Below are 12,894 nucleotides of genomic sequence, written 5' to 3' on the forward strand. Positions count from 1 at the left end.
TAATTCACACTGGTAGAACCAACCCGGAATCTATCACCGGGTTGCAATGAGGATATTACTGAGCTGATTATACCAGAGTTGTCGTTGATGTATGGCATGTTCCAAGTCACGGAAGGTGTGTTGCCTGGCTCTACTAATACCAGTACATCCTTAGGGCAAATAATAACCGGATTCTCTACGTCTGTGGAACCAAATCAAACAAAAGAATAAACTGTTTTGGATACTTAGTTTCAATTAACAAATATGTCTGACATTTTAGTGTCAAATGGAATGCGCAGTAGCTGCTATGAAGTGTCAAACCATCAAAATATGTACTCAACATCACGTATACATTATCCGTTTGAAATTAGATTTACGCGTACCTTCAACGTTATTTTCTACAATACTAACCATCAACATGTATATCGAATGTGCAGTAAGTCACTACCGTTCCGTCTGTGTCATACACATTATATATTATTGCTGTGTCACCGATTGGAAACTGCGGTCGGGGTTCGTTCACAACGTTAATTTTAACTAGTCCTTTTCCACCAAATACTTCCGGGTCATCCCATGTTACATTGGCAAATGCTGAGTGGAAGTCCGTTGTTGTGTTTATGTTACTTGGGCAAATGACTCTCACGGCTAAATTGTTATTTAAAAACGAATAAAAGTGTGGAAGTTATTGAATTGGCAGTGGTTGGTGTTGGGTCAAAGTTGATTCAGTAAAATGTTCGTAACATTATCAAAGACTTCTTATTACACATTGAAACTGAATCATGTATCAAGACCTGCGTGGTAGCGAAACAAATCGTAACAAACCAATGATAAAACCATTAATATTATCAAGATTTTTCTAAATACATAACAGATAGGGCCGAACATTGTAACCTTTCATAAGAATAAAATGAATTTTTGAACTTGCCTTCAACAATTACTTGAAAGATACATTCATTCATATTTCCAGCTGCGTCTTTTACAGTATATGATACATTTGTCGAGCCGATCTGAAATGCCTCTCCAGGCTTTGATGTTGATGCCATACTTCTAATGACACCAGAATTGTCTGTGACATATGGCGTTGACCATGAGACTGTTGGTGTGACATGTGGCTCTACTAAAACTATAACATCTTCGGGACAAACAATTATTGGACATTCCCCATCTGTGAAATATAAGTACATTAAGTACATCATTTTTCTGCACTGTTTTCAAGTTTTACGTGTTACTGAAATTGTAATCATATTTTGTGATCAATAAGCCTAATATATCATATAAATACAGTATTTACTAGCTACGAATAGTTGTTACAATAAACTCCGAATTGCAAATATCCCGTATTCAAGCCTTGCGAAAGGCGCGTTCCACCACTTTATCCAGGCGCAATAGCAACCCGGAATAGCAATAAGTCTCTACAATTACTATCTTATAAAAACTATGTAGTTCCAACGTCATGACAATGTTTCTTAATGCACAGGTACTGTGGCGTGTGTTTTGTTGGGGGAGGGGTATTTTGGGAGTCAATAAAATATGAACATAAAATTGATGCACTTTCTGTGCTTACCATAGACCGTTATAGAAAAATTGCACTTGGTTTTGAATGCCGATCCATCAGACGCAGTGTACGTAACAACATGCTTCCCAATTACAAACGAATCTCTCTGCGGCCGAGTTGAGATTACGTCTAGATGACCCGCGTATCCATGGATGACTGGCTGGGGCCACATAACAGTAGTTGCATATGCCAGACCTTTACTGGCTGTAACGTTGAAATCTGATGGACAATCCATCGATACCTCTGTAAGTGTAAAATAATTCCGCGACAGTAAAAAGTTAACTTAAGTATATACGTTTGTTTCTACCGTCTTACATTGGATCTTTATTAACACTAATATAATTTGAAGCTTCCGTAAGGGGTCTGGAATGAGCGTTTTAAGCGTTTCGACAGTATTTTTTGTGGGACATGAGAGCACATAAGACATATCGAATTGCATTCTGAATAGGAAGCATGTCTATATGATATCAAATAATTTTCATTTTTTAATAATCACAATATAATACAAATGTTATGACAAATTATAAAAATTTGATATTTTTCAAATTTTTGATATATAACAGTCCTCGAAGTAAATTTTATAAATCTAATGATATATTCTTAAAGTGTATGTTGGGAGGAAAAGCCGACGATCAATTGAAAATTTTAATCTTTTAGATTGAAGATATGGATTTTTTCCCCAAAAGACCTAATCTTATTTGGTGTTTTAGGAAAAAAATCCATATCTTCAATACGAAAGGTCAAAATTTTCAATTGATCGTCGGCTTTTCATCCCACCTACATACACTTTAAGTATAAATCATCAGATTTATAAAGTTTACTTCGAGTACTGTTAAATATCAAAAATATCAATTTTAATGATTTGCCATAAAATGTGTGTTACATTGCGAATTTCAAAAAATCAAAATTATTTGATATCAGAAGGACATTCCTCGTATTCAGAATGGAATTCGATATGTCTAATGTGTTTAAATGTCCCATAATAAATACTGTCCAAACGTTCATACCCCACCCCGTAAGTCAAGGCGCAGTTTATTCGACGTGGACGAAATATCTCTATTTTGTTCTCTTTTAATCCCCTTAAAGGAGGAAGTTTATTTACATACCTTGAACAAATATGTTAAAGCTACACGCGTTGGTATTTCCAAACCCGTCTTCCACATTGTAAGTTACATTGGTTGAGCCAATTTGGAATATATCGCCGGATTTGTAGGTGGATGTGATTGCATTAATTACATCAGAGTTGTCTCTGGCATACGGAATGTTCCAATAGACTGGTGGGGTTATTTGGAGCTCTACAAGTACCAATACATCAGCAGGACAGATGATAACCGGAACTTCAATATCTATTTGGAAAAAAAGAAAACAAAACATTAATACGATACAAGCGTATCATTGATCATATCATTTTGGGTTTTTACGATATTTTACGTTAATTTAGGAACAAGAGGTCAACAAGACAGGTGTGTGTTAAGAAACAACGCGGGTATAGGGAACTGTAGGGAACTAACCTTCCACTTGTACTTCAAACGTGCAATTAGTCACAACTATCCCATCACTGTCAAATACGTCGTAGTTTATTAGCGACTGTCCGATTGGAAACTCCTGCCAGAGTTCACCAGTTACATTGACCTCTGCAAAACCTTCTGCACCGAATACTTCCGGGGCGTTCCACGTTACATTGGCATAAGCTGATCGAAAGTCTGTAACGGCGTGTACGTTCCTTGGGCAAATAATCTGTACACCTGAGAAAATAAAACATTTGGACGAATGTGATAGTGTAGATTTAGGGGAATGTAAACCGTTATTTCCCTGTTAAGATGCTTGATTATATTTAGTGAATTTACCATGGACGCCGCGGATTCACGTATGATTTGATATTCCTGAATCCTTTGCGAATTTGGTTTAAATTATTAATCACGATCTTTATTCAACAATTTGAAAATTTTTCTTTTTTATATATTTTACATCAATTTAACATATGTTGATAGCTATTTAGAGGTTAATAACTGCGCATCGGTTATTTGAAGGGCATTGTGAAAAATCTAAACATTTTGCCTTTGGAACCGAGGAATATCCTGAGGGCGTAGCCCCGAGGATATTCCGAGGTCCAAAGCAAAATGTTTAGATTTTTCACAATGCCCGACATATTACCGATGCAAAGTTATTAACCTCATTCATAACCGTCACTTTAATCTCTTCACCTTACAAAATAACACAAAATTTTGCTCAAAAGTTTACAAAAATAGACGATTTTTACATCTTCCGTTGCCAAAAATCGATCAGGCTAAAACAGAACGACCAATAACAAAAGTGCGTATCACAATCTGTGCAAATATGGTATAGCGCGCAATCCAAATACGGCAGCCAGCGCGCGCGCAGTTTGTTGGACGCACAATACCGCGCACGCAGAAGTCAATTGTGTGCGACATTGGAACAATTACGCATTTTGCGGTCAATTGTGAGATATTAATGACCTCGATTTGCGTTCGCGTTTTCGCAAATAATAAAATATGATTGGATCGCACGCATCGCGTTTATTAATGAGGTTATGAATTACCTATAACTTCCACAGTAAAAGTGCAATATCCAGTCTTTCCCATGAAATCTGTTGCTTCATATTCTACCATCGTCGATCCTTCGTAAAATACAATTCCAGGTGTGTGGCTACGGTAGGTTAAAGTTGCTATTCCTGAAAAGTCAAAAATCTCTGGCAAATCCCAGAAGATCTGTTTTGGCTTGTCTTTCTCCGTCAACTGATATACTTCATCTGGACAGAAGAGTGTTGGTATATCGGGATCTGATTTTAAAATGATAAATATTAGATTGTGGCATGGAGATGTAGGCTTTATATTGTAACTAATTTCCAACGCAAATAAACAAAAACATGTACTAACCAAAGACAGCAATGGTAAAATTGCATGAAGTGATAACTTGTGACATTGGACTATAAACCATATATTCAATGACAGTGCGTCCAACTGGAAACTTGTCTCCTGGGTTCTCATTAAATGTAAGATTAGTCTGATTCAAACCACCAATGACGTCAGGGTGATCCCACGTGACTGTGGCCATGATGGATCCTTTATCGATGACAGTTCTGATGTCTTTCGGACATTTCATTTCCACACCTGTAAAATACGAAGATACAAGCATTAGAAAATAAATCACTTACTTCAATTCATTCATTGTCAGTATTTTGATGGAGAAAGGCAGATAATATTAAGTTGATATGAATTGTGATTAAACTTGGCTACATAATAACCGTTACGAAAAGCAATTTTAAAACTTACAACAATGAGAGTAAAGGCATTCACTCTGCTACATTTCAATATTGACGTCAATGTACGGGGTAATGAATTGGGTGTGAACAATCTCTTAAAGATTTCTCGATATCATAGAGATTTACCTTACGTGAAGAAATTGCCATTGTATTCCTCTACAGCTTACCCTCTATATGCACAGTAAAGTTGCACCTGTTTTGATTTCCATACGGATCAAATGAAGAGCATATCACCTTGTGTAGGCCAACTGAGAAAACAGCTCCAGAAGTGTGTGTACAGTTGATAGTGTAGTATCCAGAATTGTCAGTGGCATTAACAGCTTCCCACGTGACGTTTGGTTCAATAGAAACATCCACAAAGATAAGAATATCTGCAGGACAGGAGATGGTCGGAACCTCAATATCTGTTCATGTAGTAATGCATAGTAAAAGAACATTATAAGAAAGCGGTAAGGCCTGTATAATTGATTGTAATTTCAATTGTAACTTTCTTTTTTCATCTTTTTTTTCGTTTTTTTTTGGAAGTTACTGCTTAAACCATGTAATGGTGATGGACACATATACGCACTGTATTTAGTTTTTAACATCAAGTTAGAAATTGAAAATAATGATGGATAAACCTGCAGAAATTACCTGAAATGAACACTCCGAACGTGCAATTGGTAACAATTTCATTGCTGACGACACTCCATACTTCATAGGCTATCACTGATGGGCCAATTTGGAAACTATCCCCGGAATTGTGTGTTGAGGATATGGAGATGTAGTCGTCATTACCAACTATTCGTGCTGGATTCCAATATACGTGGGTAAAGCCATGTGCAGGTTCCGTGGAATTATAGACGTCATCTGGACAAACTATGGACACCGCTGTAAAGATGTTAAAGATGCTATTTGATGTTTAATTGGGAATGGACAATCAAAATTATCTTAGCCCTTATTCCCCTTACTAGACATGTTAGATGCATTTGTTTTGTTTTTGTTTTTCATTATTGACAGTGATTCTTCCGAATCTTGAGTCTTCCGAATTTATCATTGGAGGGTCACGATGTGACATGCTTAGCAAAAAATGCAACCAAAATCACTGTCGCTAATGACAGGTAAAGTGCCATCTGATGATCTAATGATTCAGACGAATATAGGGGTATGAAGTCTTACTTTATCCACACTGTTTGACAGAGCCGTATGCAGGATTTGACAAAACAACGAGGCAAAAAAGAATGCCACATTGTTATTTCTCTTTTCTCTTTGCCTCTCTTCCTTTGTTCCCTTATTCCATTCTCTTATACGCATGAAAAGACAATTTAGAATGTCATTATCCCGGTTCAATATTATGACATATGCTTACCATAAATATATATGTTAAAGTAGCAGCACGTCACATGATCATCATTGTCATCAACAACATCATAGATTACTTGAGTTGAGCCCACAGTAAACTGGTCTTCTGGTGAATGATTTTCAATGACTTTGACGAGTCCTTCCCCTCCGGTAGCATTTGGAGGTTTCCAAGATACACTAGTGGACAACATTTTTGCGTCGATGGGTTTATGGATATCTGCAGGACAACTGATATCCACAGCTTTAGAAAAAGGTGATGTCAAACACAAAACGTAAGATGCACAAGGGTCAAGACTTCTCTTTTTAGATATATACCACGTACTCGTGGTAAAATGATATGATAATGATATGATTTTATTAACCTGCACAACATCGCGGCCAAACGGTCGAATTGCATTATACAAGAAACAAATAACAAATATTATGAAAGAAATCAATAATTACACATAATTATAAAGCAAAAAAAGAAAAAAGGCAACTTGGCATGGAAAACAGCAGAGAGATGCTAAAGGGCACAATGGGAAGCCACCAGCACGCAAGCTACTACTGCTTATTCAACAGATTGATGTAGTAGGGAATGGGGCTTTCAGCAAATCTGCTTATGCGTGCACGCAATTTGGAGATATGGGCTGCATTTCTCAGCTGTCGTCCATGGACTTCACTTCTACTAGGAGGGAGCAACATGTTGGTACGCTCTGATTTAGCAAGCGATTGCGCGAACTTAAGCGAGTGTTGTTCCCTCCTGGCAGAGAGAGAGTCTAGCTTACATACATTAACTGCATTATCATACGAAATATAATTAGCACCCAAAATGATTCTGCATGCCCTTTTTTTGGCTCGCTCAAGTGTACTTGATTGTTTAACAGTTAAGTGAGCGATGAATGCCAACTGGCATCAGAGTATTCCAAAAGGGGACGTATGTAACCAACGTAAACTGTGGTCAGCTCCAAAACGTTGAAACCAAAACGTTTCAGAGAACGGAGCATGAAGAGGCGTTTGTTAGCACACTTGCACATGTGATCCACCTGGGCATTCCATTTAAGATCTTGCTGTATGAAGATGCCCAGGACTTTGGCAGATGAAACAAAAGAAAGCAATGAATGGCCTACCTTCAGAATGGGATGAGAAGGTGGGTTTCTCATGAAACAGATTCTCATAAAATCTGAAATCGCTCAAGTTGGCTTAGGAAAGAATATTTGGTCATGACTTAAACGTTGCGTATCAGCATGTTAGATTTCGCACATCGGTGGTAATAATGCCTGCATACGCCGTGTAGTGAGACTGTCGACATTTAACAACCACGTGTCTTAGGCAAAGGTTACTTTCTATGAACTACATGATATTTTATGGACCTTGTTGATCAATCCAGCTATATGACAACCTGTGCTTTGATATGGCTATGAATCCTGGGTAACATATTGTGACATAGAAACTGAGATAAATTCATTCGCCACATGATTATTATGTTCAACATCCAGCGCCATGTCTGTGTGAACAACGCCCGGGTTTATGCTTTGACTGACACCCAGCCTCTAATCAACCTTGTAAGGCAGCGTCAACTTCGCTTCCTCGGAGAAAAACACTGATTAATTCTCGCAAATGAATAGAAACAAATTAGTGACACTCACTAATTGTATATTTACACTTACCTATCACTTCGACATCAAAGCTACAATTTGTAATAAGCATGTTACTAGCAATCTCAAACACAGAATAATTCACTCTAGTTACACCGATGCTAAACAGATCACCAGGGTTATGTGATGCGATGACTTCTATTCTGCTATCCTCTTCCAATGCTGGAACTACTGTCACATAATCAAAGTCAACGACACTGTCCGGTTCATTCTGATCGACTGGTATGGTTACTTCATTCTGATCGCCTGGTGTGGTTGCATATTTTTCTTCTTCTTCACTTGCAGAAGCCGTTGTGGTCACTTCTCTCAATTTTTCTGGATATACAGTTGACAAATCGCCATGACCGCTGAATGTATACATATCATTATTTACAGATGTTATCAATTCAGTGACGCGTTCTGTTTCATGCTCGTTATTTATAGAAATTACAGATGTTAATTCTTCAAATCCTGTTGAGTCTGTTGCTGTCGCAATCGAGTCATCCTCATCTGTCTCAGTGATTAGTCCACCGAGCCCACTCGCGTCCGTGGTGTCGTCTTGAAAAGTTGACGCAATGGTAACCGCTCTTTCATTTCGCTCAGTTGCAGTTGAAGGTAACATATCAGTCAATTCTGTTTCAACAAATTCGCTGAGGAAGAATCCGCTTCCAGTATAACTATATTTTGCGGTAGACGGACCGTTTGCACTAGATTCAACGATTTGATGATTATTTCTTATTGTTTTGGGCTTTGCCACAATGGTCACAGGAATCAGGTTATCACCATGTGATGACATATCACTGGCTTTAATACTTCCGTCCATGTCAGTCTTGGCGATTACCGACGTGTCCGTTATAAATGAAACGCTTTCAATGACTTCAATGTTGTACATATTGTCAGGGTCATCAGGCGTAATTATTTCAACTCGTTCATCTGCAATAGTGAGCGCGGGTAGATCCCACGATACGTGTGAGCTTCCGACAGCTTTGTCGACAGCAACTATCTTGGTGTTTGGGCAGGTGATGTTAACCACTATCAAAATAAAGACACACACACAATTATTATTAATTGTTATTGCTATCAGTCTTAAACTTTTGCATATCTACATATCCCAATTTACATGTAAACATGAAAAAGATCAATTTTTCTTCAAATACTCAACAAGTGACCATCACAAAATAACGCGAAACCTCGGGAACTTGGTAGATTGGTTTATACGTTATTATTTTAATTGCGATTTGTAAGCAGAATGGACTTAAAATGAGACTTCATGTAACAATGTAATAAGGTCGGTATATAGTCCCATCTGTTTTTGCTGTCACTTTTTGTGTGTGCAAAAAATACTGCTTTTCTGTTCTCTATGGTGACTTTCTGCTCAATTGATATGCCTTGTTTGCTCTTTTGCCGCGGTAAAATATGATATATCATACTATCTATCTATACCCTTACCTTCCACTTGTACTAAAAAGCTGCAGTTGTTGACGTTGTTAGATGCGTCAGTAGCTTGGTAAAGAACTACAGTATCACCAACAACGAACATATCACCAGAATTATGAGATGACGACACATTTACATAGCCAGAATTGTCTACACGTCCTGGTTCATCCCATGTCACAATGGCAGGTGTATCAGGGCCGATCAGGATATTTGTATCATTTGGACATGTTACTTTTGGTGCTTCGATATCTGAAATAATAGAAACAGAAAACAAAATTCACCATGATGTACGTTAATCAAACTATACCAGTCACCCTGGCTTTTCACCACTGAGCTTTATAAACCTGGGTATCTAGTTGACACTGTACCAGGTTACTTGGAATCAGAAAATGTTGATAATTATCCTTTACTCTTTCATATGCTTTTAACCCGCTCAAATGGCATACTTGGTTAAAAAAGTTATCATCAATTTAATGTTTATAATAATATGAAACAAATGCTAATCTCAAAGCAATAATCTGAGCCACGCTTGGGGATTTTTTTTTGGTACCAATTTTAAATAACATAAGAGCTCAAAGTCAAGACGATACTAGTTTCAGTATTTAAAAAGCTATGTTCTTCCAAGAATATCTTACTCACCGACTATACCAATGCTAAAGTCGCACTGGGCAACTATCCTTTGCTCTGCTGTGTGTACCAAATAGGTTACCGTAGTTGTACCCAAATAGAACGTAAAACCAGGCGTATGGGAAGAGTTTGTGTACACAAGTCCTGCCCCTCCTTGAGGCTGAGGCTCGCTCCAAATCACAGACGTGTAGTTGACACCTTCATCAGTTGGTGTTGAAATATTATCTGGACAAGTTATTTCGACAGCTGTATTGTTTAAGACAATATACAAAATAAGTGATGATTTAACGATCTATGTAGTTGATGAAACATTATTCACAGAAATCCCTTTGTTCGATCTGGAAGTCGGATTGTTGATAGTTTCAATATAGCATGAATTTTGTGTCCTACAGTCAGTCTACTCTGAAGTATAAAGTACCGACGCGGACGTACGCATTGTGCCGACTTTGAAGGAACGCATACCTGCAGCAGAGACGCAGCACTACTCACTGTTTACACGCTGTATACGCGCGCGTTGTCACTTTGTACTTCAGAGAGGACAAACTGTACAACATCTATTAACAAATGGACTGTTAGTTGCATATTTCGCAATTTATGTCACCAGCTCCAACAAAACCCGGAACAAGTCGCCAGGCATGTGTAGAGTTATAAGCCTTTATTAAAGATGACATTTCCATTAAAAAAATCTAATTTTGGAATTCTTAATTTCATGGTATTTAACCTTGGGACTGAGTGGACTTTCAAATCCTTGAAAGTACTTATTAAAAAGAGGTTTATTTAATCAATATTTGACAGCTGAACTATGATAATCCCTATTCAATCCTGGGTAAAGTAGGACACTAATTAACCCATTTTTCAGAATAGCAGTTCGGCAAAAATATCAAGGTATCATTTACAAAATATCCATATCTTGGAAAGTATTGATGCTATGTGTATATAATTATGGTAACATTTTGAAGCTAATTGTCCCGTGCTTACATTTGTATTCAAATCATGAAATGTCAAAATTGAAATTTGTTCCTGGTTTTGTCAGAACGGGTCACATATATATATTACAGTACATTATTTTGGAATTGTGGACGAAGAAAGAGCCTAAATTTATTTTTCTAGAGTATCCGAGTTTGTGAAAAAGCAAAGGTGCTTACATATTTTTCATGATTTACATTCAAATCTCAAAGAATTATATTAACATTTTTAAATATTTATATACGAATCTTGAATCTGATTGCTTACCAATAACCACAGTAGTGGTTTATTTTCAATCTCGTCAAAATATTAAAGCGTGTAAGCGCAATTTACGTACCTTGCTCACATGCCGATCCCACATAACCCTGCGTACATGTACAAATCCATGGGCTAGAGCAAATGCCACCATTTTCACACCTTGGTGAGCATACAGCTGTGTTGTCAAATAATGAAAGCTAAAAGTATGTTACAATTCGTCATAGAAGGGATGTAATAATCTGATTAATTACCATAGCAATAGGGTAAAACAATTTTTGAATATATCGCACTCTGCATTGAGCCATATCATGCTGATCACTTGCACCTTTGAAAAGGACGGTATTGTATTCAATCTATGATTGCAGACATACAATGATGGGTGCAACCTGCTTGTGTTGCAGCGCGATATGTTCAAATAAGTAGGTAATCCGATTATTACATCACTTCTACAGCGAATGAAAAGTGACTCTACAATAGTGTAAAAGATTTCAGTTCATATGCACTACAATCATGCAAATCATGTTAAACTTGCAGTATTTAGCAGTACTCATAGAGCTGATTATTTAGGCTATGGAGCCATTTCAACAACATACCCCACTTAGCGGAAAGGGCCATTGAACTTTGCACATGGGGAGGGGGGGTCAAGTTCAAGGTTACTCACACCATCGTCATTCTCTGCCATAAGGGGCAAAAGTGTAACATTGTGACGTCATAATTTTGATTCTGCATGGGGCAAAAAAAAATTGCTCTGATTTTGTTCAAAACGGTCACAAATTATTCATCTTGTTGCAAGAAATCAGAAGGAGAATAATTATAACTCCCTAGAGTGCTATCTTATCCAGGTAACACAACAGTTTACAATGTCTAAGGGATATAGACCCCAATGCAACTCAATAGGTATTGTCCTGTTTTGCTGTGTTACCAACGGCTTTGGCAAGGTAACGAAACAAGTTCAATGACCTCATCCCACCAAATATTATGGATGATGTTGAAATGGCGCCATAGTCTATAATTATTAGCTCTATCAGTACTGTAATTCTGCCCAATACGGCATATTTAACTTGATCATCATTATCATCATTATCATCACCGCCGCCACCACCACCACCATCATCATCATCATAATCAACATGATCATCTTCATCATCATCACCACCATCATCATCATCGTCATCATCGTCATCATCGTCATCATCACCACCACCACCACCATAATCATCATCATCATCATTGGTTATTTTCCTACGCTCTTGACATCTCGCTCCTTCCCAATCCGAGGTGCACGTACATCGTCCTGGACTTGAACATGTTCCACCGTGTTGACACTGTGGTTCGCATATTGCTGTAGAACAAACAAGAACAGGATGTGAAACATTGGGAATGTGGTGCGCATTTTGCTAGTGTATAAAGCATTTCGCTACAGGCTATAGAAATTTTACAAATAGCTTTATAATTTCAAAAGAATTATGTCATTCCCTGAAATTACCAGCCAAGATATTGACCCAGATATGGGCAGATGAGGAATCAGCTATCAGATGACCATGTTCAGTCCAACTTTCCAGAAAATAACTTTAGCTTGAAGCAATTGGTTGGCATATCGTAATTCAGTGCAAGGATTTTTGGGTACACATGAGGGTAACAATTGGTACAATGGAAGCTTAACCAATGGATAGTGTTAATGTCAACTTGATAAGATCCTGATTAATCAAACTTACGTGTTTGGCAGCGGTTTCCTGTGTACACATTGGTACAAGTACATCGCCCAGGACTTGAACATGTTCCACCATTTTGACAAACAAATATGCAAATAGCTGTAAATGGCAAAATGATAG

At 37.6% G+C, this 12,894-nt stretch overlaps 1 protein-coding gene across 1 annotated transcript; it reads right to left on the minus strand.

Annotated features, from left to right (window-relative positions):
- Positions 1-756: 756 nt before the first annotated feature.
- LOC140150038 (hyalin-like) lies at positions 757-12,849 on the minus strand. The gene is made up of 16 exons (XM_072172043.1): positions 12,726-12,849; positions 12,309-12,404; positions 11,142-11,237; positions 9,851-10,084; positions 9,224-9,460; positions 7,808-8,806; positions 6,166-6,399; positions 5,451-5,687; positions 4,985-5,221; positions 4,432-4,665; positions 4,095-4,334; positions 3,046-3,279; positions 2,641-2,880; positions 1,544-1,777; positions 929-1,144; positions 757-770 (listed from the first exon to the last, which is right to left on the minus strand). The coding sequence occupies exons 1-16, from the start codon at positions 12,847-12,849 to the stop codon at positions 757-759; spliced, it is 3,906 nt and encodes a 1,301-aa protein (XP_072028144.1).
- Between the last annotated feature and the right edge of the window lie 45 nt (positions 12,850-12,894).

The sequence above is a fragment of the Amphiura filiformis genome, chromosome 4 (assembly GCF_039555335.1).
Source record: "Amphiura filiformis chromosome 4, Afil_fr2py, whole genome shotgun sequence".
NCBI lineage: Eukaryota > Metazoa > Echinodermata > Ophiuroidea > Amphilepidida > Amphiuridae > Amphiura > Amphiura filiformis.

Bases quoted from the DNA above. Each gene is read 5' to 3' on its own strand.
- LOC140150038 (XM_072172043.1), bottom strand. From the start codon at position 12,849: ATGGTGGAACATGTTCAAGTCCTGGGCGATGTACTTGTACCAATGTGT. The intron at 9,461-9,850 runs GTGAGTAAGATA...CTATTATTTCAG, and splicing joins CTTTAGCATTGGTATAGTCG to ATATCGAAGCACCAAAAGTA. The intron at 1,778-2,640 runs GTATGTAAATAA...TTACACTTACAG, and splicing joins CTTTAACATATTTGTTCAAG to AGGTATCGATGGATTGTCCA.